The sequence below is a fragment of the Botrytis cinerea genome, chromosome 7, assembly GCF_000143535.2.
Source record: "Botrytis cinerea B05.10 chromosome 7, complete sequence".
Lineage (NCBI taxonomy): Eukaryota > Fungi > Ascomycota > Leotiomycetes > Helotiales > Sclerotiniaceae > Botrytis > Botrytis cinerea.
Window position 1 is genome coordinate 2,091,981 of NC_037316.1, and position 26,657 is coordinate 2,118,637.

Here is a 26,657-nt window from a genome sequence, read left to right on the forward strand (position 1 = left end):
TCCAATATATGGAATAATAAAAAATGGTTTAGAAATATGCATTTTATTTCAACCTCATCTCGTACACATTATCGACGCTCTACTTAATTTTTTATGCAATACCTAGGTAATCATCTCAAACCAATCACATTCTTCTCCACCACTTTCATACCATCTCTAACCGCAGGACAATAATGCAGTCTTAACAATTCTCCTTCCCAGATTGTGCTCGCCATTGGATTACTTCCTTCTACTTCAGTACTACATCCATCGAACATTCCATCACCCTTTCTCTCTTCTGTATTCCAGAGACTCTTCACCTTGGTCTCGTGAATCTTGGCAACTTTGCCCAACAAAGCCATCATTGCGGTAGCCGACTTCTCGGGCAGTTGGAGAGAGCATGTCATGAGTTGTTTAGTGAAAGCCGCGATTCTGAGAGGTGGGACTGCGCGGGCAGCAAGGGGCGGTAAGAGAACGGAGGAGAGCGAGCGAAGGAGAAGAACGGTGGTGGTTTGGATGTTGACTTTGTTGTCGGTTGTTGAGGGGGCGTTTGGATCTGGTAGATGGAGGGATTTGGAGGAGAGTTCGATGTCAGGGTTGAGAGATAGGGCGTGGAGAGTGCGGTAAAGATGAGTGATGAAGAAACTCAAATCTAAGCTTAACGATGCTTGAGCTTTATGGGCGTCTTGGCCTTCTAGAAGTGCGAATGCGGTGATGATACAGAGGAGAGATTCACGGGTGAGATTGCGAGAGGTTTCCGAGTCCTCATCTTCTGCTTCAGTTTCCTCAAGATCATCTCCTGTCTCGGCATGACCAATAAGATCTTTAAGCGCTTCTAGAAGATCACCGAAGAAATCTTGATTGATGAGATGGGCGTATCGAGCCAAACCCTCAAGTACGGCACCCATGAGAGATGGTGATCGAACTTTAAGAATGCGGAAATATGTCACAAACACTAGTTTCAAGGTTTCTGACTGCATCCTCTCGCGATCTTCGTGGCTGACCGTTGCGTCTGCTTGAACCATCTCCTTTTCAACTGCTTTTCGTTCCTTCATCAATTTTCGCTCCTTTTTGGTGCGGAATACTCTCTTTTCCTTGAGTTTCTTGCCCCCGAAACTGTCTTCCTCATGATCGACATGATTCGTTGATGCCTTTCCAGAGAATTCTGATAATAATCTCAAATGTAGGAAGGTATTCAATACACTTTCGTCGACTCTGTATCCTCTCCCTTTCATCATTCTCGTTAAAATGTTCACCGCATCCAGAGATGAGGTTCCATCATCATCATTCTTGAACAACGTTTCGATAGTCTCTCGACACTTGACAAATTCGGCATCCACCTTTCTCGTACTGAGCTTCCCTACCAATATCTTCAATAGATCTGATCTGAAATTGAAATGAGGTACAGCTTCTAACAATGCGCATGCACAAGAAATGGCAACCGTAGAAAGACCTGCGCCGCCATCACTCGTGTTGTGAGATTTTCCAGAAGTTGCGAGCCTGCCCAATTCCTTGACATATCCTTGATATCCTCCCACAAGAGCCTGCTCGTACGCCCTCAACTTTCGCACCTCCTTCGAAACCTTCTCTTCCATATTATCTTCTGATAAAGGTCGTATCCGATATCCTGGAATAACATCCTTATAAACAGCCAATTGCGTAGCCAATGCCAATTTCTTGATCGTAATGTTGTGCGATTTTCCAAATTCTGCTATGGCTCTAAATGCTCCTACGTTTTCTTCTGGATCTTCATTTAACATCAATGCTATACGAGCCAATTCCTCCTTTGCTTCGAGAATCTGCTGTCGTATCGGCACGGAAGGCTTTTTCTCGACCTTCTCTTCGGGCTCCTCATCCTCCTCAACATCATCCGCACCAATCCATTCTAAATCACTTTCCTCCTCGTTAACTTCCACTGGCGCTTCTACTTGTTCAACCAATCCTTCCTTGGTCTTAATTGGCAATCTTGTACTTTCTTTCTTCTCCTTCTTTCCTTTGCGCGGTCTCATTTCGTAATCCTGTTCTAAATTCCATTTCGAAGCCGTCTTGAAAAACGCATTCGGATTTGGCGCATTCTCCAAAGTCGACGGAGTCGAATCTTCTCCCTCAGTTGGCGGAGGTGTAAGCTTGCGCCTCTTGACTGCTGGTACTTTTGCCATCTTTAATTATGTCGCAAAAAAACCAATCGATGATAGAAGATTGTTATGAAAGTTATCGTTCGAAAAAAAGTTCCTACAAGGGTTCTGTAGAAAATATTCTGAAGCGGGCACGAAGCGGCCGCTCGCTCACCAGCCAAAAAAAAAAGTTTCCAGCCTTATCAGTAGGCCCGCCAAAAAAAATTCATAGGAACTCTGCAATCTAGAGCTTCAACTTCCATCTCGCAAACTTCACAAACAATTATTATCCCAACACCACAATCCCAAGATGCGTCCTCTCACCGAACCAGAAACTCAAACTCTCTTCGCCAAGTTGGCAGGCTATACGGGAAACTCATTGAAGAATCTGATCGCGCCGTTGGACAACACCCCAAATGCTGATCGATATGTCTTCCGAGTCCAACAATCAAGATGTTATTATGTACGATTATCGCTCGCAAACCTTGCGACTTCTATCTCTAGAGACAAGTTGTTGTCATTAGGAATCTGTCTTGGTATGTATTCCAATTCTACCATTGCAAAAGCGTCACGTCTAACATAACCCTCGCAGGAAAATTCACAAAATCAGGCAAATTCCGCATTCACATCACCGCACTCCCTATCCTCGCCGAACACGCCCGCTACAAGGTCTGGGTCAAAGCCAATGGAGAAATGCCATTCCTCTACGGCGGTCACATTGTGAAAGCGCATGTTGGAAGATGGTCGGAAGATTGTCCCGAGCATCAGGGTGTTGTTGTTTACAGTATGAACGATACACCATTGGGGTTTGGGGTTACGGCGAGAAGCACACAGGAGGCTAGAAGATTGGATCCTACCGGTATTGTTTGTTTCAGACAAGCGGATGCTGGAGAGTATTTGAGAGATGAGGATACGCTTTTTGCGACTTCTTAGGGGGAGGTCTTGTACTTGGAAGTGCTGAAACGGAATGGAGTTTGGGATATAAAACGGCGTTTATATGGTGCAGGGAAAAGCATAATTATAGGCAAGTTGCCATTCCTGATGCAAGCTTGCTTAGACAAAATGACAATATTTGATGATCATTGCGATCTCATATGAACAAGCTACTATACTTCCATCTTTTGTTTCGTTCATCCAATCTTACATGCCATCGTTCTAATGCCTGAATTGTTGGCTACATTTTTTTGTTTGATGGAACCAAATGAATTCATATATCTCAATGCTATGTCGATCATACTGCATCATTACTTTCGTCATTTTCCAGATCAAATTCAAGCCGTAGCGATGGAACATAGGGGGCGTTGTTATACAAACATCGAAAGACAACAAACCTAACGTGTGCCAGGTGCAAAGTTGACAATCGATGTGTCCTTCAATTTTAGTTTACCCTACACTTTCGGTCACGTCTACTTGAATGTAATTTTGGGAGTTACAATTGATCTTGAACAGTAGGGACGCAAGCAGCGACATGAGCAAGGGGACAATTATCAAATCTTATAAACTCACTTACAAGAATCACCTGTCGAAACAATAGGAATTGCATTCCACTGCAGGGTGAGAACACTTACTATAGAATACAAATAACTATATAGAACTGAAACCCAATGATGGACTTTGATTTCGTTCACACTTTATTTGTATAAAACTTACCTGCTCACTTGTACAACTTTCAAATTTTTACCGCGAGATAAATTAAGTGATTGTTCTATTTTACTATATTAAAATATTTCTTTTCGCTCTCCCAATACCAAATCAAATGATAACAAACATGACTAACTTCTAAGGAGGGTATTCGTACTGTGGAGCCGTCATTCGTATATACTTTTCTTTGCTCTTCATGCAAATCATTAACACCATCCATCATACACGCCGTGCATACTCCAACGTTCAATAGAGAAGGGAATCCATCCATTATACAAACCGTGGCTATCATGCCATTCCCCGTAATAAACCTAATCAACTCTAACGGGATATCTTTCTCTCAATCGCGCACCATACTTATAAATGAAAAAGGGCGCTGGAATTAAGCTCAGCCCAATGAATCCCAGAACGCTGTTTCCCCAACCCAATCCCAAATTATTATACAACGGCCGACCTGCCAGCGGTAGGAACGCCGCAAACAAACATCGAATGGCGGTGAGACCAGCCATGGCGGATGCTGCGTATTGCTTTCCCGTATCGATATAGTATGTTTGAATACCAGCAAACACACCCATGGTTCCGAAACCGAAAGGTATCAAACCGAGAATCGGAACGATCCAATGGACGCCGTAATAGGAGGACCATCCGTACCAGAAGAAGGAACCGGGGATGAAAAAAGCAAAGAAGAGACCATTACGGAGACGGAACTCAGGTTGGTATACACCGTTGTTTTTCTTGGTTAAGGAAATTATGGTGGGATCTGATGTTTTGGCAACTGTGAACATGCCAAGGAAGAAGCCGAGACCGAGACCTAGATATGCTAGCGAGGCGATCTCGATAGAGAATCCGTACTTCTGCTCAAACACTTGCGCGATGGATGTGAGGAGGAGATAGATCAACCCAAAGATAAAAGACATCCATAATGCGAGCATAGGCAGGATAGGAGAGGAAAACATCATGCGGAAGGGTCTTGCAATACCCGTGAGGAGGACTGCTCTGAGCTTCAATGCAGCAGCTGGTTTCTTGGCATCGTATGCGGATATGAGAGATTCATTTCCAGTTTCCTTGCGAAGAGCGGCGGTTTTGCGACGGATGAGGACCGGAGCAGATGTTTCTTTTCCGACGATCACGTAGAAGATGGAGAGACAGGCGCAAGCGATTAAGAGGACCCAATACACCCAGCGCCATCCCGCACGCTGGGCGATGAATCCTCCGATCACGGGACCGAGAACAGGGCCGAAGAGTGGTCCCATGACGAACATAGCTTGTGCTTTACCACGTTGCTGGATTGGGAATAAATCTGCAACGACACCGCCACCGATAGCGAGACAGGCGGATCCTCCTAAGCCTGCAAAGAAGCGGAAGAGGATGAGGAGGTGGATGTTTGGAGCAAGTGCGCATCCGAGTTGCCTGTAGTGGGGTTGTATGAGCACTGTTTCAATTGAATGACAAGCACATGACAAGTGTTAGACTTACCATATTGTCAATAGGAAATTGCAATACATGAGAATTGGTTGACGTCCATAAATCTCACTCAGTGGTGACAAAACAAGTGGCCCGGCCGCAAATCCAAAAATGAACATACTAACAACAAAGGTATCTAGTATATCGGAAGTAGTACCAAACTCTTTGTTCATGAGTGTAATACCAGGTGCTACAATCGATGAAGATAGAGGACTACAATTGGTTAATCAAGATGTGGCATGAAGTAATCATTAGGTAAACGTACCTCAAGAAGGTAATCAGACTGACAGACGCCAGCATCAACCATTTCTTTTTATCCGGAAGATTCCTTTTTCAGGTCAGTATTGGTGTAACCATCACGCACTATCAATTCAAGCATACCTTGGATGTGATGGATCATCTTGTCCTGACCATCCTACTAAATTATTTTCCATATCCATCTCCGGGAAGATCTCCTTTGGTGGTCCTCCAGGTCCACCTGGCCCTCCAGGTCCTGGAGGACCTGGTGGACCTGCAAGCTCCTTCTTTTCCACAGGTACCTTGATTTCTTCTGATGTCGGCCTTGAGAGCTTCAGAGATGAAGCAAGTGTGTCCTCTGAAAATGGTCTCGAAGGCTTCGAAGACGCAGCAAGTGATTCCTCTGAAGTCATTGCGAAAATTTCCGGATAGGTATCTCGTATACTTTTTGATGGAGGTTCTGGAGGAGGAGATCGCTTTAAATTCCTGATTGACATCATTTTGAATAACCCTGGCGTGCTTTTGAAGCTCTTCGTGCTTTTCGTGCTCATTTGCCTTTCCATCTGTGACGGTCCTACGGGTGATGATTCCGGAGTAGTATATAAAGAACGTGCATTCAAAGCTTCCAGCTCCAAGCTATCTTTTCTCTCCATCTTTTCTTCGTAGGTATCTTCGTAGATGGACGAGGTAAAATCTTGCGCCGTTTCTAATGCTGAGTTGTAAGTCGAAGTTTCAACGTCGTATCCATAAGGAATGTCTAGATAATAATGGTAATCATAATCTTCTGGATTATAAGGGAACTCGTATAACGGTTCCTTCTTCTCGGGTGAAGCCATGTCTTCGATCAGCATACGAAATTTAGTGTGCAATTAGTGGGGACGCAAATTTGCGGTATACAGAATCAGGAAAAGAACGTGGGATCGAGCAGGTAGTAAATGATTTTCGTCCTGTGCAGATGGCACTATTGGATTGTGCCTTTACTAGATATGGACTTTGGCTTGAAAATAACAGCAGGCTGGGTGTGCGTAGGTTCCTGCCCGTGCAGAAGGGGCCTTAGACTTCAACTACTTCATAAATTGGTCATTTGAAATCGCGGATAATATACACACCGAATGATGAACTTTCAATCTCATTGGTTGATCCATGAAGCTCTTCATTAGATTCTGAAGCTGTGATGAAGAAAAAGGAATGAAAGATTTGGAGAGAGCATAGAATCGGAAACCAAAGCGACCGAGCACCGAACTCTATTAGTTTCAGCTCCTACTCGAATATAATGGCACTAACGAAGCTATAAATAAAGATCTGGTATGGCTCTGGGCACATCTTGATGTGATCCACAGATATGTTTCAGGATTGATGAATCAAAGAGTTTGTTTGTTTGAAGGAGAGCTGAGGTTCTTCCCTGCGTATCTTCTTGTTTATCAGTTGAACGCATCGCAGAACAGAACGGATGATAGGATCAATGCAAGACGTGTAAGTGTTGACACATCGATCCTGTACAACAAGTCTCAATCTGAGTAAGCTTCCAAGGTTCGGGTTGTTTTGTGTTGATGATCAGATTTTTATGTAGTTGTATAGTTGTATAGTTGTTCAGTTGTTCGCACGTGGAGAAGATTGACGATCTGCGGAAGCGAAAATGGATCTGAGCCCAACAAACAAACTAGTTTAGTTTGGTTTTAGTCCAGTAATAATGAATGATAATGTAAACACGGGTAACTTTAAGGTCGCAGGTAAAACATTGTAAAGATGTAAGATCTTAGAACAAGCACAGACCGATGGGGCTGGAAGGAGAAAAATGATAAAAAGATAAAAAAGATACTTCATAAAAAAGAACTCTTATCTCACTTATCTCGTATCCGCATACCTCCCACAGCATTTTGTGCCGTGCTGCATATACCGAGAGCATCATTGTGATGTCTGCCCGTCTAGCCAAGTAGTAGTAAGCGATATCCAGGCCAGGACTATTAGAGTTCGCTCGAACTTCGATAACTTTCGGTGGCGGCACATCGACTGGTGGTGATATCATCTATAAGGTTAAGTTCAAAAGCAACGTAACAGAAAAAACTCAGTATCGAAGAGTGTAACTAATCTGTAACATGTAGATTTTTCACATCGTATTGGCACAATACAAGCACATGAGTTGCGCAAGTTCGGAACAGTTACATATACACTCCGTCTCCGCCAGACTTGTCCATTCAATCTGATATATTACCTTGCGGGGCATTTCCACTTTCTATCTATGACACTCGGTGCCGATTGATGTTGTACTTTATGTCTTTCGCTCTGGGTGTCGAAAAGTTTCACGATTCGGGGTAGTGGATGCAACTTGCAAGAAACTGTTGCCCCACACAATGTACGAAACACTGCACGCCAAAGCATTCCTTCTCAAGTTCTCTGAAATTTTATATCAAGTTAAAACATCTTCAAAACTAGGAGATCATTTGTTTGCTCAGTCTTTTTTCCTTGGAATGACGAATTGAGTTACATGTACGTAAGCAAGGGAGGCTGTTTTAATTTGTTGAGTCTCGGTTTAGATTATGAAGAATTATGTAGAATGTCTAATGAGTGTATTCTTATTGAAACTAGAGCTAAGGTCTAAAATGACAGATAGTCATGTGGAATGAAGTCTCTGTACTTCATGGGGTTGGTGAATGTTGAAAATGCCAAAACGAATATTGTGGCGGGTAAAACAAATGCATCGTCGTCGTGATAGTCTTTGCGTATCCTCATATCCTAGTTTGACAGCTCCAGCATGATCATCTTTACCATTCTATAATATCTCAACGGTTGTCTCCCCCGCCCTCTCAACTCTTCGCATAAAATTGTTATGCCAGCCGTAACTCTGAAAGCCAAAAGCTCTGACCCTGTTGTGCAAATATCCTACTCTTTCAAACCGTCGAAAATTTGCCTTCTCACGCTCTTTCAATATAAGTGCGCATAATCCGCCGTTAACAATATTTCCAACCAGGCAAATCCATACTTTTGTACTTGAGCACAAAAAATCTTCTTGGACCTGGTCTTCAACCACGTCTACGCTCACAAGAGCCTCCTTGTCTTCAAGATCTCCAGCGATGGGCAGGTCAAGAACATTAACAGCCGGGGAGGGCTCATTTGTTATTGGTTTGAAGGAACCCTGAACGTCGAGATAGACATTTGGCCAGAAACAAGGATAGTAGTCATCGTCTAATGCATCTGCTTCTAAAAACTGAATAGTATGTCTTGCATCAGCTTCCAAGTATGGGTGTGTAAATATCTGGGCTGCAATGAGGATGCCTTTGATTCGTAATAATCCACCACAAACTGAACCATATGTGTACTTTCCCACGTCCGATGTCGCCAGTTGAGTCTCGGCACGACGAATACGGAAGTTTTTAGATTGTTCAAACTTCTTTCCAAAATTTGAATGGTAAACAACCGGGCTACAAGGCGATTCTCCGTCAAAATCAACAGAAGCCCACGACCAAGTAGGAGCTCTGTACGGCTCCGCTCTTGAAGGAACACAATGACCTTCAATCACCTTGACCCACCAGCAAAGGTCACTCGGAAGATTACGCATCCACAGCCCAGCGAGATATCTCTGTCCAATGTATGAATTGGGGAGTAAAAAGTAACCCGAGAAGCGGGAGGCCATACCGGATGCTGCCAGTAGATAGCTGTTATAGAGAGAGTCAGAAATTGCCAACTAATAAACAGAACCTTAAGTAGTTCGGACTGCAGTCTGAGAATGACTCCCTTTCAATTCTGAATCCACTTGGAACACTTGATTTATGTCGATGCCAAACCATTCCAGAATACTGAAAGTTAGGATACGTTTCACTACTACTCTGGGCTGCTAGAGACTCCGACAAAGCAATATGAACGTGGGAAGTGGTTACAAACTCTGAAGAATGCCTGAATTTGAGACTTGAAAATAGAGTTACAAAATGGTGCCAACAATCACTAGCTACCACTTCGTCAAGGCCGTAGAACCCTTCACTCGCGAGTTGTGATGGTGGTCTTACAGTCGTACGATTCAATCTTTGGTGGAAATAGATTGATGTACCACATTCACATTTAATTTCGGCACTGTCAGGACAATCATATGCTGGATAAAAGCTGATAGACCGAGGGAAGGATTCCTGTAGGAAAACATCACTAAAGAGAGTCAGCAATCAAGTTAAGTAATAGGTCTCCAATAAAGCGAACTGTCTACAGCCTAGGACAAAGTCCATATCGAGCGTCCTGTCGCGATTAATCATATCGAGGACTTGTTGATGATCAGAATAATGATGTGAAAAAATAGACAAGTTTGAATTTTGGAACCCTTGGAGAGTATTTTTGAGACGGGAAGAATTGAAAATCAAGAACCCATTCAAGAACTGCGATTTTGATGCAGCTTCCCAAAAGCTGAATAGGAAAGTATGACTGACCTTAATGGTTGCGAATCGTCACAACGGCAAGTCCTAAAAGACTGTAACTTCCCTGGCAAAAACTATATGATGGTTGAATTTTGAATTGAAAATCCCATCTTTCAAGTTTGGAGGGCTAGATAAGCACTATGTATAACAATCCTGATGAGTAGAGATAGATGTGAGCATTCAATGCCAGAAGACAAATCAAGATTCTAAGTGGGATCAGGAATTCGAGAAATGTGATTTGGGATTGAGATATATTTCACTGTCACACTACAGCGCGGGCTATTGGAGATCCTGGACAAGATATCTGCAGTTTCAACGTGAAAGGAAAGTACTAGTATTCTATGGTGGGCTCCTTCTCCAATAAACTCATTCCCTCATTGATATGCTCGAAGCGAAGAGACTTCTCATGCCCCATAACGTAGAGACACTTTTCTTAACAAGAATATATCATAGAACAAACAAGGGATGGGTAGATCTGAAGAAAAAGGAAATTGTGCATAGATGAAAATGAATATGAATAGGGACATGGAAGCTTTCACAGAACCCTTACAGCAAACATCTCATCTGTCCTCGAATCAAGGATTCAGCCGATACATCATTGTTCGCAACCTGATGGATTCTGCATATATGACCTAGTAGGTGTGATTCCGAACTTCTCAGATGATAAATTAGAGATTGACAGCGAGCGTATCTCCGAAGAAGTGTGCAGATCGCCTATATAAATCAAAGGAGGCCGAAAGAAATAGCTTGAAAGTGGTTATGATGGAGTCTGTCAATACCAGCTCAAAAATTTTATGTTCAAGAAACTGTGCAGTGGATAGTGCAAACTGAGTTTTTCGTAATTTGAAAGCAATGCAAAATCGTAGATATATCTTGTCAGACTCGAATCCCAGGATGAGACCGATTTGAAAGGAAAGCAACAGCAACATTCAGAATTGCCTGTAACTGTCGTATATTGAATACTTTATTATGAAAAGTAGATTGTCAAGAAGTCACCGGTAGATGAGCGTGTGATCCTGGTAGTTTTTCTCGTCTCACCGCCTTTACTTTTGCCTCCAACTAATTAATTCTGCCAACACAGAATAATTTCTCATGGATAATTGATCAAGAGCGGGAGAAAATATACTAACACATTCACAAAATAGTTTGTTTTTATTATGCTCCGGCCGAAGCCTGCAAAATGTCTGCTCTGTTCATTCAGAGCAGCTCAGAACCCGCCGATCCAAAAATGGCCCAGCAGATCCATGTCTATGAGATCTAGACTACCCAGTCGACCAAATCGCATGAGTCTGGCGGGCGCAGGAAAAGTTAGCTCGTCGCCAACAAAAGAGGGACCTACAAGAAGAAAGCAAGATGGACCTTTTGGGGGAATGAATCTGCGAGAGGCGAAAATTCGTGGAGTTCCAGAACGACCATCAGCGGCACAAGAACGTCGATCATCGAGGCTCGATCGCGGAGATAAAGATGACAAGAAGGGCAGAGGGTTTCATGCATTGAAGATGCAAAGGGCTCTTTCGCCAGTTTCATACACCAGGAGGTCGGATATAAAAGATAGAATAAAGGAAGTAGATAGCTTCGAACAATTTGCCCTGTTAGACAGTGTGAAGGAAGCAATCTACAAACAGGCTCTTCCAGAAATTGAAAGCCATGTTCCGACACCGGTACAAAGGATTGCCGTACCAGCCTTGCTTGGGAATCAACAGAAGAAGGGAAAGCAGAGTGAGAGTGAGCAGTATTTGATTGCTGCTGAGACTGGGTCAGGGAAAACATTATCATATTTAATACCAACGATAAATGCAGTCAAAATTGCAGAGGCAAAGGATGCGGAGATTGAGGCCTATGAGAAAGAGTTACAAGAAGAGAAACTACGACAAAATAACTTAACACTGGTCTCACCTCCTTTATCCAATATGCCACATCCTACAACAGGCAGACCAAGAGCAATCATACTTGTGCCCACGTCTGAATTGGTAACCCAGGTGGGGACACTTGTAAAGGCGTTTGGGCATACTGTTAAATTTAAATCGGCCATGATATCTTCTAATTTCTCTGGGAAGGTCATTCGTAACCGTCTTTTCTCTCCATCTGGAATTGATGTACTTGTATCTACACCTCATCTCCTCTCGTCTATTGCCGACTCCGACCCAAACATTTTATCTCGCGTCACTCATCTTGTGATTGATGAAGCCGACTCTCTCTTGGATCGAGGCTTCTCCCCCCTAACATCAGCAATCATCGATCGCGCCACTCCATCGCTCGAACAACTCGTTCTCTGCTCTGCAACAATTCCTCGTTCTCTCGACTCATTCCTTCGAAAGCGATTCCCCTCCATTAATCGTCTAGTTACACCAAACCTTCACGCTATTCCTCGACGTGTCCAACTCGGCGTCGTCGATGTTGAACGTGATCCATATCGTAACAATAAAAATCTCGCTTGCGCAGACACTATCTGGACCATTGGCAAAGCGGCTGCTGAACACGATGGGCCCGTCAAAGGAGTAATGGATGTCAAGCGCATCTTAGTATTCGTTAATGAGCGCGAGAAAACCCAAGAAGTGGCTGATTATCTCAAATCCAAGGGTATAGATGCCATCGCTCTATCTCGTGATACTCCGGAGGAACGTCAGAGTGAGATGTTGGCGTCTTTCACTTCATCCGCCAGACTCAGCATGCCTAAACCAGAATCTCATCCTGGATCTTTATCAGACAATCAACCAAATTATGTACCATTTGGAAAGGTCGCTCCTCCAGTTAAGAGACAATTACCTAACACCAAAGTCTTGGTTACTACGGATTTGGGCTCGAGAGGTATCGATACTGTGGCTGTAAGACATGTTATTCTATATGATGTGCCACACTCCACGATTGATTTTATCCATAGACTGGGTAGAACTGGACGTATGGGGAAGAGAGGAAGAGGCATAGTTTTGGTTGGAAAGGGAGATAGAAGGGATGTGGTTAAGGAAGTCAGAGATGGCATGTTTGAGGGCAAGGCATTGATTTAAAAGGATGTAATTGTATAGATATGAATATATGCATAATGCGTACAGTATATGAAGGGGTTTGGAACTGGGTACATGGATGTTTGAGAATCTCCACCTGCAAAATATATGATCATGACGTGGGAAAATCAATCAAGAGATATGTACATACGGACTTTCACTGTAAGCATAGAAGACAAAAAAAAAGGATATCGGAACACTAGTACGAATTCTCAACATACCAAGACTACCTCTTATAGTATGGTATGGTCATTTGCTCTGTAGTCTTCGCCACTGACTTCTACATATCATCTGACTATTCCTGTTCGTTCCTGCTTGTATGTCCCTTTGATTCTATGATACTAGCCTTTACTCCCTCAATTCACCAGTTATCCCCAGTACCATGGATGTTACCTCATCGGGAGACCAAATCCCAATTATAGAACAGGGGTAAGATGTGATCGGCTATCAACCGCATCAAATCTCAAGTTTGACATCAGTGATAGGAGTGGACTTTGAGTGGAGAGGATTGTATCTGGGACGAACTCCAAATAGAACCCTCATCTCCAAGTAGGGCAATCGAATTCTGCCCAAGAACCCGGGCCACAACATCGAGAAAGACTCTGGCAAGTCGGTGCGATGTTGTGAAATTCATTGAGGCAGCGCTATTTATGGCTTGCGGAGAGACTTTGAGTTTCGTCCTGGAGGAGACATTGGCGTGTTAAGGGGCCAGCTTAACCAATATATGAAGCTTCGAAAAACGCACTGCAAACATGTCACTCCTCGGGAATGGTTTGAAGGCTATACACCATTTTCATCCCTTCACGTCTATCCATCCTGTGGCCTTTCAATCCAGATCGCGAATTTTTATTGTTCGACGAGATATCGCAGCGAAGAAACATGAATGTGGTAGCAATGAGAGAAAATGGCGAGAAAGGAACTAACATACAGAACGTCGAGTGGGTTTCGGACGGATAAGCTGGACTAGACATTGAGAGGGTGCTTATGAATAAAGATGAGGTAATTTTTGCAATGATTACAAAACGCCCAGTGGGCTGGTGGGCATTAAAAGTCGAAGTCTTTTTGGAGAATCGGCGGGAAACACAAGGCAGCTCAACAACACTATGTGTTTTCCAGAAAAAATGTGCGTATCCGCGCGGGTCTGCGCAGCATTCCAGTTTTGTGTTTGGAATGACCTTTTTGTCCCGAAGTCTTTCAATTGTTGGACGGTGGAATGATCCTTATGATTACAGAACAACAGGACGTACAGGTGGGCGGCCAGCGCTTACATACTGTGGAGTTGAGGGGCAGCTCTCTAGAGAAGCGCGCTTACATAAGCTGGATCAAAATTGTCCAGCTGTCGACCAAGTGGCTCGCAAATTCTATGGATTGAACCGAACAGAATCAAGACATACATCTTCAAGTGATGCATCCCCGCCTAAAGCTTTGCTAACTCTATTAGTATCTAGTATGCTTAGCTGTATGGAGACATTGGGCGGCGAAAGGCATGAGTTGAAACTTGCGTTTTCCTTGCCTTTGAACGACTGACTCCTTGGCCGAATTGTGGGGCTGAACAATTCCTCACCGAGTGCAAATATGGAAGTGAAGGGGATACACACGAGGAGGCGACCTAGTTGGTTGAATCAGATGAACGTTCCTCAGTGTATTAATGCTTGCACAAATTCCGGTGCAGGCTGGAGCAGTTGCGCGAGTAGTCACCGTTCAATGAGTTGAGCCTCCACGCAACAGGGTGTGCCACCACATACGCAATGGCAATATACCGTGAGATTCTTCCACAAGCCAAGCCTTTTTCACAAATATACGGAATTGAGTTTAGTCAGCAGGGTCGTGACCAATGATGTGACCGTAAGCGCACTGAAGTCAGATGCTAAGCCTCACTAGGTCTGTTCAACAGCCACAGCAAACACCGGGGTCTAATCGGTTAAGACCGTTTGACTGTGTGTGTGCCTGTTGGTATAGCAGAGCGACAAGATGTCCAAACGCCAACATATTCCTGAATATAAAGTTCATCACCTCATGACTCTATCGGGAATATCACATTACATCCTTTCTCATTACATTCTTACCTGAAAAGAAACAAGTATTGCTACGTATCTAGCGAGAAGAGGCCCTCCTTTACGTATACTACTTGTGACTCCACGTTCATACAGACTAGTCCACATATTCTATTTCTCCAAGTTATCTACATATTTAGACTCTTGCATCTCCACCAGACTGCGAGAACTCATCAGAGTTCATCGCCAACATGAACGATTCCGTTCCTTACGACACGATGGGGAATCCCGGACACCATTCAGCTGGAGATAGCACCGGGCAGGCAACTTTTGGCTACTCACAACCTCACATAATCGATATGTTTTTCCCGGGATTCTCACTCTTCGCAACTGCTCTGAAGAACTACACCGCCATCGACCTTAATATCTACATACCCATGCTCGTGATTATGGGTATACTGATATTCTGTTGGCAATATCTCGAAACATGGTTTTGGATTGAGCTTGACGCTTATTTTATGTCAACTGCTGATGTTCGCATGGATGATGAAATGTATAACATGGTAATGGCATGGATATCTGAACAATCTTTTGCGCAACGATCTCGTCATTTTGTCGCCAGTACCAATTTGAATAGTCGTATGTGGTTCATGTGGAACTTTAATGAGGACGAAGAAAATGAGGAGGAGGAGGATGACTTTGAGATCGACGAGGATGGAAGTCCCGTTCCAAAGAAAGCATCTGAAAAGGAGAAGAGAGTCCGATTCACACCAAGCTTTGGAACTCATTACTTTTGGTACAAGAGGAGATTGTTGCAATTCAGACGTTTGCAGACTCAATCATTAAATAGTTCGGCTATGAGTGAGAAAGAGGAAATCTCAATTTCTTCCTTTGGGAGAAACCCTCGCATTCTCAAGGAGTTACTTGATGAGTGCCGCCAAGCCTTTATCAAAAACGATGAAAACAAGACAATCATCTACAGAGGCGGTGCCAAGGGTGGTTCCTTCGGGGAGCCGGGCTGGACTCGTCTTCTTTCCCGCACCTCTCGTCCCTTCTCTACAGTTGTTCTCGATGAAGTGGTAAAACAAAACATCATTGCTGATATGAAAGATTACCTGCATCCGTACACTAAGCGATGGTATTCTAACCGCGGTATCCCATATCGTCGTGGGTACTTACTTCATGGGCCGCCTGGCACAGGAAAAAGTTCTCTGAGCTTCGCAATCGCAGGATATTTTAAGCTCAAGATCTATATCGTTTCTTTAAATTCCGGTTCGATGAATGAAGAAACCCTCAGTACACTTTTTGCCGAACTTCCCAAGCAGTGTGTTGTACTTCTTGAAGATATTGATACGGCCGGTCTTACCCACACTCGTGACAATGACGAAGATGAGGATAGTTCTGAATTTGACGAAGAGGCTGGCCCTGCATCTCCATTGACCAAGGCAACCAAAGCTATGGAGGCTATGGCAAATAAAAACGGCGACAAGGATCATTCAGGTAAGGTCTCTCTGAGTGCGTTGCTCAACGTAATTGATGGAGTTGCATCGCAAGAAGGTAGAATTCTCATTATGACGACAAATCACATCGAAAAGCTAGACGAGGCACTTATCAGGCCCGGTCGAGTTGACATGACTGTTCACTTTGATTTGGCTACTAAGGAAAACATGGAACAAATCTTTAGAAGTATCTATGCAACTCTCGAAGGAGATTATCCCGAGCTCAAGAGCTCTGAAAGTGGATCTTCAGATGGCGGAAGCGTCAAATCAGAATCTGCTAGAGGGAGAAGCCCGGGCAGTGAGGTACCAGTCAGCAAGCGGGGCATGCACAAGAAGAAGCCGAGAAGTCCTTCAAAAGAAAGAAGAATACAGGCAGAATTGGATCGAATCATTGCGGCGGAAGAGGAGCAAAGAAAACTTGAGGATGAGGAGAGAATAGCAAAATTAGCAAAGCTCTTTAGCGAGAAGGTTCCTGAAGCAAAGTTCAGTCCAGCAGAAATTCAAGGTTACTTGTTGAAGCACAAGAGAAATGCGGAAAACGCTGTTGAGGGAGCAGAAAAATGGGTTAAGGAGAGAGAGGAAGAGAAAGAGAGAGCGAAGTTGAAAGAGAGTGAAGAAAGAGAGAAGAGAGACAAGGAGAAGGCAAAGTTGGAAAAGGAAATCGAGAAATTGAAGAAAGAAAAGGAGGCTGAAGATGGCGATGGTGGCGAGGGGGATGAGGATGAGAATGAGGGAGAGGGAGAGGGGGATTCTGAAAAGGCAATGAAAGAAGTTGAAACTATCAAGGAACAGACTGAGATGGTTAAGAAAGAGGTCGAGGCCTTGAAAGATGAAGTCTTCAATGGAATGGAGAAGAAAATGCATAAGATGGAGAAGGTTGGAATTAAGTTGAAGGATATCGAAATGGCAAGTGGGAAGAAAGCCACGCATAAGTCCGATGTGGAGATGGTTGAGTTTGCGGAAACTGGATCTCAGACTGATCCAGATGAGATTCTTGTCTAGGAAAGATATCATATTTGAGAAATTGATGTAGGATAGATATCTTAAGAGCGAACAGGTATTGAAAGTGGCAGTTGGGGAGTTGGGGCTCAAGGAGAGTTACATTTGGAGTTCTGTATTTTGCTGTTGTCTGGTGGCAGGCATTGTTTGGTGTTCATTGGCAAGGAATGGTTGGCATACAGGAAATTGTATGAGAAAACTCGTTGAGATAATCAATATGTAATGAAACTGATATTATAAAACGTTAGGTATACTTTTGGTGTCCTTTGAAATAGCGAACAAATGTATGTGAATAATTTTCATGGGCAGGAACGATGTAGCGACCATCAACCTGGTAAGTTGGCTGGGCTGAAATGAGATGTCTTATCCACAACACAACTTTGAAAGGAATCGGAGTGATCTTGCAAAAGTCATTACTCTGTAGATTTGTCAAGAGAATAATAATAAGCGTTGGAAGTAATGCATGTGTATCATATAGTTATACAGTGTGTCATACTACCTATCTACCGACCAACCAACCAACCAACTAACAAGTGAATCATGCGTCGATCATTCTAGACGCTCGCGTGATAATAAGTATGTCTGTCTATGTCTATGTGAGAGGGAGGAATATCGTGTGTGTGTGTGTGTGTGTGTGTGCGTATCAGTGAAATCTCAAGTACGGTACGGGACGATAACCTATGCCCTAAATGCGGGGAGGGGAGAAGTGCTTGAGTTGAGTCGTGAATTGATGAAAGAAATTTAGATGGGAATGGAAATTGGAATGGAGAATATAGTGGATATATAAGTAAATGAATGTATTTATATAGAGATTATAATATTATATTATAGAGTATGTGATTAATGGGATTGGATTTTGGGAATAGATGGAATATTATTGTATATTGTTTGTTGTAATGCATTTTAGAGAAGGGCTTGGAATTACGTGGGTGAGATAGTGAGGATATATAGATTGTAGGGTGCTCTTTACTATACTATTGTATACTGCTCTATTCGCCTGCTTTTCCTTATTGTAAATATACTAATTAAGCAAATGAATAATGCATTTATGTAGAAATTATAATATAGAGTGTTCGACTATAACACATTGGAGAAGAAGCTTTAGAATTACCCAGATAGTAGGGATATATAGATTATAGTAGTTATACTCGAAGACCTAAAATCTCTAGACTACTTTGCTATACTACTCTATCTATACTATTCTGCATATCTACTTTTTCTTATTGTGAACAGATTAAAAAGAGTTTTAGAATTACTTAGATAATAATAAGGATAGTTAACTAACTTATGTAGATTACCACTCAAGTATCTAAAATCTCTAGAGCAAATCAATCAATGCATGCGGCAAGTACCTCCCACTAATAAAATACCACCAATGCCACCCACCGCACAACCACTCCTACCTATTATAGTGCCTCGTACCTAGTTCCTAGTCCCTAGCACATACCCTTCCTTATATTCACGTCGAGGTTCAACGTTGGATGCAAAAAATTCCCCCCCTCCCATCAACAACAAGAGAAAAGGTCGAAAAATTGTGCGTTTTCTTGAATTTTCCACAAAGATCAGAATTTCAAGTCTTTTCCTTCTTTAGAATACCTCATGACGACACGAATTCGCAAATGATCTTAGTCATTCCTTTTTCCAACTTCACCTAAAAAAAAACACAGCAATTCACCTACCTACCTACCGACCTACCTACATCTTCGGAATCACACAGTCGCATTACGGAACCTTCGATGCTTACGAACAACACTTTGGATTCTTCTACCATCTACGAATCTAGAGCGGCAAAGGCTGCTCGCTTTCACGACGTCTTCCACAAAGAAAAGAAAGCTTTCTTCGCAGATCGTACCTGGCATAGAAACCGATAGAGGCCCTGACTTCCCCATATCGTCGGTGGAAGGTCGCGAATCACAATCCCCCACCGATCTGCCTTTATTCGACACTTCTGCCCAGGAAATCCACCGTGCAGAATCTCTACCTCCTCATAACATTCCTTCAAGCCGCCTACCTTCTTCCATTTTCATTACCGGCGATCATATTCCTTCTGCTGCGAGTTCACCAACTGGGGCCTACGCGGATCTCTCGTTAGATAGCGATAAAGGCGGGGAATTCACCAGCAGTAAAAATCGAAGACGATTTCCTTCCGAGGCTTTCGAATCAGAGCAACGAGGAAAATCTCCACGGCACAGGGCGATCATGGGTGGTGCAGAAGATATGCCGCAGAGGTCGTCGTCACCGTTGAAACGACCCGCTTCGGAATTAGAACCAGATGTACCGTTGTCAAGCCAGAAGGAAGATGTCGATATGGTCATGGTGCCAGATACACAAGAAGACTCAGAGGTTGCTATAGCAGCTCCGACCGCAATCAGAGCAGTATCAATGGATATGTTGAGAGATGAATCTACCAAAGAAGATGCTGCTCAATCGGTAACTGCCACGGAGAATGTTCAAAACATTGGTAACATCCACTCGTGTTGTATGTGTATCGAAGTACTGACGTGCAAGTATAGATCCCAAAACAGAAATTCCACCCATCGACGTTCAGGTTGCGACTGTAACAAGTTTAATTAGAGCAGCGAGAGATGGTCCACTCACCGAGGGCGACAAAACGTACCTGGTTTCGAGGAAATGGCTTGAGAAAGTTACTTCGAATACCTCAGAGGCTCGAGCGAAAAGCAAGAAAGTGGTGGAAGAAAAAATCGGGCCAGTTGATAATTCTAACATCATTCAGCAAATCATCCCTCAGCCCGGACGTGAGGACTTTGTTCAACTGAAGCATGGAATCGGGGAAGATTTGTTCGAATTGTTTCCAGGCGACGCATGGGACATGGTTCTAGAATGGCATGATATAATGACGGGCACGAAACCAATCGTTCGATTTGCACACAACACAAATCCCGACAAGGGACCCAATGCAATAGCGAATGTGTCCTACGAATATCATCCTCCAATTTTTCACATCCACCGTGTATGGTCCGAACTAGGCGATAAAGTGGATGCAGCCACCAAGTCTGCAAATCCGGATGCGCCTGTAGTTGTTGCAAGTAGATCTATGAGGATGCATGACTTTTTGAAACTCATAAAAGAGATTGCGGGGGTCCCTATCAAGCAAAAAATACGGCTTTGGAGAGTGCCAAGAACACTGCCCGCTGCAGACCCGGCCCTTTCAATTGCTAATGGCGCCGCTACCCCTCCTTCATCCAGACCTGGGACACCAACAGTCGACACTAATGCAACGGCTCCTGAAGTACAAGATTCATGGAAGAAGTTATTACTGGGTGTCGCAGATTTCACCAAGGTGGAAAGAGATTCGGGGAGAATGAAGATTGAGTTCGAGGATTCGACAGTGAACGAAAACTACAATGGCAATTTGAATCTGGGCCAATTAGGCCTTGGAGATGATCAAGCAATTGTCATCGATGAACTTGTCGAGGGCAAAGATGGCTTCGTTTCGAACACCAGAGCCTCGCCAAATGGAAAAGCCAACGGTGTTGGCCGTAAAAACAATTCGAGCATCATTGTTAGCAGCCAAAACAATAGCGGTCGTAATAGCCCAGCACCATCGTCCAGTTATAACCTTCGCTCTTTTAACCGAAAATCGAAAAATGGACGCACGCCAGGAACTGTTGGTCTTGGTAACCTTGGAAATACCTGTTACATGAACTCTGCTTTACAGTGTGTTCGAAGTGTGGAAGAGCTAACCAAGTATTTTGTGCACGATGTGTACAAGGCAGAACTCAACAGCGATAATCCTCTGGGTCACGGAGGTTGCGTTGCTAAGGCATATGCAGACCTTCTAAAGGAAATATACAAGGAGCCTGCACCAGTTTCAGTTCAACCTCGGAACTTCAAGAACACTGTTAGTAGATTTGCCACTCAATTCTCAGGATATGGACAACAAGATTCTCAAGAATTCATCGGATTTTTACTTGATGGTCTCCAAGAAGATCTCAGCAGAGTGAGGAAGAAGCCATACATTGAGAAACCCGATTCAACTGACGAAATGATCGGAAATCCGGAAGCGATCAGAGAAATGGCCACCAAGGTTTGGGATATTACGAAGCAACGGGACGACTCAGTGATTGCAGATTTGTTCACTGGAATGTATAAATCCACTCTTGTCTGTCCACACTGTGATAAAGTCAGCATCACTTTTGATCCTTTTAACAATATGACTTTACAATTACCGATCGAAAGTATCTGGACCCGAATCGTCAATTTCTTTCCACTCAATGACAAGCCAGTTTCTGTAGTGGTTGAGACAGACAAGCATGCAAGCGTTGGGACGCTTAAGCGTATAATCAGCCAAAAGGTCGGAGTTCCAGCGGAGAGAATTTTCTCCTGTGAGGTATACGAAGGGAAATTCTACAAGTGGTACCTTGATCATGAAGTTGCTTCGGAAGCCATCGAAGGTGCTAAGGACATAGCCAACTTTTACGAGCTGGAGACAACACCTACCAATTTGCCAAAAGACTCGGGCAATAAGCATACTGGTTTCGGCAAAAACAACTCCACAGACAACGAGAATTTGCCCTGGGACTCTCCAGAGGCCGAGAAGTTGCTTGTTCCAGTGTTTCATCGTCGCCCCAAGCGTGAAAGATTTGGCAAAAAACCTACTTCGGGCTCGTGGGAACTGACACTTACCCCTCATTTCATAGTGGTTAATCGTAATGAGGTAATAAATTCCTATCTACTTGCTCTTATACTCTCTTGCTTTTAGACATCTTTTGATCAAATCATTGACATGACACATGACAGGCACGAAGCGAAGAAGCCATCAAGCGCAAGCTTTTAGAAAAGGTGTCTACATTCACCACATGGCCCAGTATCAATGATGAATATGATCCTTCCAGCGCGTCTGAGAGTATTGACCCAGACTTGGTTGTCACCACTGGCTCTGATGCAGATTCATCTGGGGACGGTAAATTTGTTGCTCAATCTTTGGACGGGGAAGATGAACTAGTCGACGTGGCCATGAAAGATTCCAATCCTGTTCATGAATCTACCGAGCAAAGTCCTGGGTGAGTCGACTCTTCTCGTTGCATGATATATCGTACTAACGCTAGATAGTGCACCTCTGAAAGTCTTTAATAGCCGTCGGCCGAAATGGATTGATCCAGCAGAGTTCCTTGCGCCTGAATTGCAGAATCTTTTCGAAATCTCCTACATCGTTGACGCAAAGGGAGGCATACCAACAGCTTGGGCTGTAAACCTAGATTCTACCAGGTACCCAAAGATATCCGAAAGGAACCCACAAGTACATCAAATCAATGAAGATGACGCTTCAAACGATTATGATGCTATAGACAGTACAGCTGGATCCATCTCTAGCAAATCCAGTAGGGAGAGCAGCGATGATACTAATGGGCTCGCTCCAAGCATAACGAGGATGACTGAAGATTTAGAGAGTGACGATGATGCTCTGAAGCCAATCTCTCCTCATAGAGTAAGTTGTTCAACATCAAAATTATTGATAGCACGTTCCATCTTTTATTAAAAGAATGGCTCTTTGGTTTTTAGTAATGCTAATTGTGAAATAGGCTCTTCCAGTACGACCGGCTGCGCCAAAGTCGGGCGCTAGGGTAGGTCCCAAGAATAAACGTCGCACACGTAACATGAAAACTTACTCAAAGAAGGGCAAATCAGTTGCACGAAAGCGACATCAATCCGAGGCTGAGTCTGAACAAGATGCTCCTGATGATGGCCCTCTGATCCGCCTGGGTGAAGGAATTGTTGTTGACTGGAATGAAGATGCATGGGAAACGTTGTTTGGCAGTTACAATGACAGCGATAATTTCCGTGGCAGACCTACTTATGAAAATCCTCCTACTCTTGTCGATTTAGCTCTTGACTCAAAGCGTCAAGCTCGTGAGTCGAGAAGAAAGCAAGGTATCACTCTCGAAGATTGCCTTGATGAATTCGGCAAGGAAGAAATCCTTTCCGAGATGGATACTTGGTATTGTCCTAGATGCAAAGAACATCGTAGAGCAAGTAAAAAGTTCGAAATTTGGAGAACGCCAGATATTCTTATCATGCATCTTAAACGTTTCAGCGCTAGTGGCTTTCAAAGGAATAAGCTCGTCGACCATGTTGATTTTCCGATTGAGGGATTGGATCTTTCATCACGAGTCATTGAATCACAAGATGGCAAAGAAGAGATATACGATTTGATAGCTGTTGATGATCATTACGGTGGTATGGGCGGAGGGCATTATACCGCTTTTGCGAAGAACTTCTCTGATCAAAAGTGGTATGAATACAATGGTATGATCTTTCTCTGAACTCTGTCAATACCAATAACTAACTTCTTCAGATTCTTCGGTGTCAGAAACGAAAAATCTCAACAGTATGGTCACAAAGAACGCATATCTTCTTTTCTACCGAAGACGTTCATCAGAACCTCTTGGTGGTAAGGCTTTGCGTGACATTGTGAACTCTCTTGATAACGCTTCTTCGGATGAGGAAGATTCGGGGGAAGGCAGACGCCTCGGCGAAAACTCCTCCCAGCATGGGTCGCCGAGCGCCTTGACAGGAGTCGGAGCAGCTCTCCGTCGGCCAGAACTTGGTTCGGAGGATGGCGGGGCGAGGACGACAGTAAATCTACAGGCTCTTGAGCATGCTCCACTCGATAACGATGATACCCAAGGTGATGAACTATTCTACGACAACCCTTTATACCTACCTTCTTACAGCGACGTCCAAGCAAGTACTGAGACTGACGAAGCTATAGACATGTCAGATCAAAATAATGTTGCACCAAATCTTCATCAACAATCATGGGGTTTTGAAGCATTTAACCATAATTCTCCAACATTTGCTTCTGGTGCAGCTTCTGAAGCTGGCGAAGCTGGTAGTTTATATGGTAGCGATGGGATTGAACATGGCTCGAATCCGGATCAGGCTACCAAGGATGAGCGAGAGCTAGAGTTTAATAATGCCATGGTTGACGAAGATTATCAAGAGAGTTATATACCCGATACCGATGTCGAGGGTCCGAATCCCCTTGACGTGATGGCGGTATCAAATGCTGTAAAGCAAAGGAATCGAGCAGAGCAACGCAATTACGAAATCCCGGTTGATACCCCAGAAGATGAGGAACCTGCTACTGAAATACATGTTGAGGAGGGTGAAGGGGTTTAGACTTGATTAGGGGTCCTTTGATTTATCATATTTTCTTGTATGAGTGTCGTTCATGAAAAATAAAGGAGTTTTGGTATTGCTATTGGCAAAAGGGGGGTGGAGATGAGAAAGTTGACTCTATACAAACAAAGAATTGGTGGATGTGCACAAATGATGTTGTTATTAGACATGAAACTAAATATGCTGTTATGATATTTTATTTTTTCTTTGCTCTGAATAGCATATGATTTGATGAAGAGGGTTGGGTAGGATGGGGTAGGATGGGGTGGAGTGGGGTGGAAAATATCCGATGCATCTATGCATGCATGCATACATACAATGAAATGAAATGTAGTAAATATTGAATTTTTTTTATCTTTTGGTTTTTAATTTTTTGGTTTTTAATCTTTTCCTTTTCTTGATTTGAATTGAATTGTTAGTTGGTTAGCTGGTGAATGAAGAAAGGGAAGAGAAAAGAAAGAAATTGAAAACGAAACAGGAAAGTCTATAAACCAGATTCTAGGACTGTGTATAGTTAGTTGTGTTGCACCCCCCCATCCCCTGATTTCTCGAACATCTTCACGATCTAGATCTAGCTTCTCGGCGCGCCGATATTTTGACTTTTATCATCGTTTGTTTTTAGTATAGATAATGTATTATCTTGTGGTTATTTGATGTGGTTCCTGTATTGTAGTTTGGGGTGTGTGGTGTGTGGTGTGCTCCTTGGGGGCTTTGGTGGTGATGTTTGAATGTTTTTCTGGGGGGGGGGGGGGGGGGGAGGGGGATAGAGAAAGGAGGGGAAGGGAAGGGAAGGGAAGGGGGGATAGGTTAATCTTGTTTTGTTTTGTTTTGTCTTGTGTTTGAGTGGGAAATTTAGGGTTGGGTGTTGGAATATTGTGAGATGAGAGGGATTATGGGGATGGGAATGGAGATGGGGATGGGGATGGCGGGTTTGGCTTTGTGGACGAGGATGAGGATGTTTGGATTTTGGGGGAATGGGTCATTATGGTGGTGAGTGCATCGGGTGTGAGTGTGAGTGTGAGTGTGAGTGTGAGTGTGAGTGTGAGTGTGAGTGTGAGTGTGGGATTTGTATATGTATTTGGGATTCGGGGATTCTTAGATTTTGGATTTTGGGTAATGGGAGATGGAGATGGAGATGGAGATGGGGATACATATTCAGGATGGGAAAATTTGTGTAGATTGATTGATTGATTGATTGACTTGGGGGAGAGAGTTGGATGTCAAAAATACTTTTGCGATATATGGATGGATCTATTCGGATGGGATGGATACTAGAGTAATTGGTTCTTGAGGATTGAGATCTGGCTTAGGTGTTCTGGATGGGGAGGACCGAAAGAATGGGTGTATGATTTAATGACTTGGGAATATTAGGTTATGGAATTATTCCTATGCTTGCGATAGGGTGATAATATCTGATAAATGATCTAATCGATATTATTAAAATCTGTGAAGATGTTGAAGCGAAGATGCTTTTCTTTTCGCGAGGGATAGAAATTTATATATGATATCGCGTCAGATTTAAGTATTGAAGTCTTCTCAATGTAGCATGCATGTGGTCTTGATATTTATGCATCGCGGGGTGTTTTGATTAATTAGTCACTCCTTGGTGATATTGTGGGGACTGCTCAGGGCTCTTATAAGGGTTATTGTAGGTAAAGTAGTTGAATGATGAGTTGTGAATCGAGGTTATATTCCTTTGTTGGGTGTAGTTGGTGAGTGGATCAGTATTGCTTTTATTCTACTTTTTCCCATCAACTCGTAGACCTTGTGGATATTTTAGTCACTGCTATGTTCCTATTATGTGACATTGTTGTTCGAGTTTGACTGGTCAATTGAATACAAAATTGAATAAACACTTCATGTATAAAAGTATCAATTCTGATTTCGTACGAGATGATGATAGGGTGTGGTAGATAGGTATCTGGGGAGGGGGCTTGGTACTTTTGGGGGGGAGAAAAGGGAAGAGGAGAAAATGTGAAGTTGGATTGCATTGTATTGTGTTGTATTAATTACTTAGGAAGGAACATTGACAATGGGATTGGTGTTTGGGGTTGATGCTGATGTTGATATTGAATAGAAGGAATAACTTAGATGATAATTGAAAGAAAAGAATAGTGTAGCTTGTAATATCGGTATGCCGTACAGAATATATGAGGATTATTATCATATGAACTAGAAAGGTTCGTAG

At 43.3% G+C, this 26,657-nt stretch overlaps 7 protein-coding genes across 10 annotated transcripts; 4 read left to right on the plus strand and 3 right to left on the minus strand.

The window, feature by feature from the left end:
• Positions 1-24: 24 nt before the first annotated feature.
• Bcnoc3 lies at positions 25-2,212 on the minus strand. Its single transcript, XM_001552053.2, has one exon. It carries the CDS (start codon positions 2,136-2,138, stop codon positions 111-113), a length of 2,028 nt encoding a protein of 675 aa, XP_001552103.1. The 5' UTR covers positions 2,139-2,212; the 3' UTR covers positions 25-110.
• A 42-nt stretch (positions 2,213-2,254) lies between these two features.
• On the plus strand, positions 2,255-3,598 carry Bcnip7. Its single transcript, XM_001552052.2, has 2 exons — positions 2,255-2,629; positions 2,686-3,598. The coding sequence occupies exons 1-2, from the start codon at positions 2,404-2,406 to the stop codon at positions 3,024-3,026; spliced, it is 567 nt and encodes a 188-aa protein (XP_001552102.1). The 5' UTR covers positions 2,255-2,403; the 3' UTR covers positions 3,027-3,598.
• A 154-nt stretch (positions 3,599-3,752) lies between these two features.
• Positions 3,753-7,027, minus strand: BCIN_07g05680 (hypothetical protein). The gene is made up of 4 exons (XM_001552051.2): positions 5,580-7,027; positions 5,464-5,526; positions 5,211-5,411; positions 3,753-5,144 (listed from the first exon to the last, which is right to left on the minus strand). Exons 1-4 carry the CDS (start codon positions 6,284-6,286, stop codon positions 4,046-4,048), a joined length of 2,070 nt encoding a protein of 689 aa, XP_001552101.2. The 5' UTR covers positions 6,287-7,027; the 3' UTR covers positions 3,753-4,045.
• A 900-nt stretch (positions 7,028-7,927) lies between these two features.
• BCIN_07g05690 (hypothetical protein) lies at positions 7,928-9,738 on the minus strand. The gene is made up of 3 exons (XM_024694161.1): positions 9,621-9,738; positions 9,315-9,569; positions 7,928-9,088 (listed from the first exon to the last, which is right to left on the minus strand). Exons 1-3 carry the CDS (start codon positions 9,671-9,673, stop codon positions 8,206-8,208), a joined length of 1,191 nt encoding a protein of 396 aa, XP_024549950.1. The 5' UTR covers positions 9,674-9,738; the 3' UTR covers positions 7,928-8,205.
• Positions 9,739-10,934: 1,196 nt separating this feature from the next.
• On the plus strand, positions 10,935-14,065 carry Bcmrh4. Its single transcript, XM_024694162.1, has one exon. The coding sequence runs from the start codon at positions 10,990-10,992 to the stop codon at positions 12,835-12,837; it is 1,848 nt and encodes a 615-aa protein (XP_024549951.1). The 5' UTR covers positions 10,935-10,989; the 3' UTR covers positions 12,838-14,065.
• Positions 14,066-14,642: 577 nt separating this feature from the next.
• BCIN_07g05710 (hypothetical protein) lies at positions 14,643-17,565 on the plus strand. The gene has a single exon (XM_024694163.1). It carries the CDS (start codon positions 15,080-15,082, stop codon positions 17,327-17,329), a length of 2,250 nt encoding a protein of 749 aa, XP_024549952.1. The 5' UTR covers positions 14,643-15,079; the 3' UTR covers positions 17,330-17,565.
• A 1,104-nt stretch (positions 17,566-18,669) lies between these two features.
• Bcubp12 lies at positions 18,670-25,123 on the plus strand. 4 transcript variants are annotated; one of them, XM_024694165.1, is made up of 8 exons: positions 18,670-19,787; positions 19,840-22,004; positions 22,088-22,350; positions 22,400-22,775; positions 22,870-22,911; positions 22,966-23,593; positions 23,643-23,975; positions 24,060-25,123. In XM_024694165.1, exons 1-8 carry the CDS (start codon positions 19,526-19,528, stop codon positions 24,467-24,469), a joined length of 4,479 nt encoding a protein of 1,492 aa, XP_024549955.1. In that variant the 5' UTR covers positions 18,670-19,525; the 3' UTR covers positions 24,470-25,123. The 4 variants fall into 4 exon arrangements, with proteins under 4 accessions (XP_024549955.1, XP_024549956.1, XP_024549953.1 ...); XM_024694166.1 differs by having other exon boundaries at positions 22,870-23,593; XM_024694164.1 differs by having other exon boundaries at positions 23,643-25,123.
• The last annotated feature ends 1,534 nt before the right edge of the window (positions 25,124-26,657 follow it).

Coding starts and splice junctions, on each gene's coding strand:
- Bcnoc3 (XM_001552053.2), bottom strand. CDS start 2,138: ATGGCAAAAGTACCAGCAGTCAAGAGGCGCAAGCTTACACCTCCGCCA.
- Bcnip7 (XM_001552052.2), top strand. CDS start 2,404: ATGCGTCCTCTCACCGAACCAGAAACTCAAACTCTCTTCGCCAAGTTG. Junction 2,630..2,685: donor GTCATTAGGAATCTGTCTTG/GTATGTATTCCA, acceptor TAACCCTCGCAG/GAAAATTCACAAAATCAGGC.
- BCIN_07g05680 (XM_001552051.2), bottom strand. CDS start 6,286: ATGCTGATCGAAGACATGGCTTCACCCGAGAAGAAGGAACCGTTATAC. Junction 5,527..5,579: donor GATGATCCATCACATCCAAG/GTATGCTTGAAT, acceptor GACCTGAAAAAG/GAATCTTCCGGATAAAAAGA. Junction 5,145..5,210: donor AATTTCCTATTGACAATATG/GTAAGTCTAACA, acceptor ACCCCACTACAG/GCAACTCGGATGCGCACTTG.
- BCIN_07g05690 (XM_024694161.1), bottom strand. CDS start 9,673: ATGATTAATCGCGACAGGACGCTCGATATGGACTTTGTCCTAGGCTGT. Junction 9,570..9,620: donor TTTGTCCTAGGCTGTAGACA/GTTCGCTTTATT, acceptor GACTCTCTTTAG/TGATGTTTTCCTACAGGAAT. Junction 9,089..9,314: donor AAATTCAGGCATTCTTCAGA/GTTTGTAACCAC, acceptor TCTCTATAACAG/CTATCTACTGGCAGCATCCG.
- Bcmrh4 (XM_024694162.1), top strand. CDS start 10,990: ATGCTCCGGCCGAAGCCTGCAAAATGTCTGCTCTGTTCATTCAGAGCA.
- BCIN_07g05710 (XM_024694163.1), top strand. CDS start 15,080: ATGAACGATTCCGTTCCTTACGACACGATGGGGAATCCCGGACACCAT.
- Bcubp12 (XM_024694167.1), top strand. CDS start 19,526: ATGGGTGGTGCAGAAGATATGCCGCAGAGGTCGTCGTCACCGTTGAAA. Junction 19,788..19,839: donor GGAGAATGTTCAAAACATTG/GTAACATCCACT, acceptor GTGCAAGTATAG/ATCCCAAAACAGAAATTCCA. Junction 22,776..22,869: donor AGCCAATCTCTCCTCATAGA/GTAAGTTGTTCA, acceptor ATTGTGAAATAG/GCTCTTCCAGTACGACCGGC.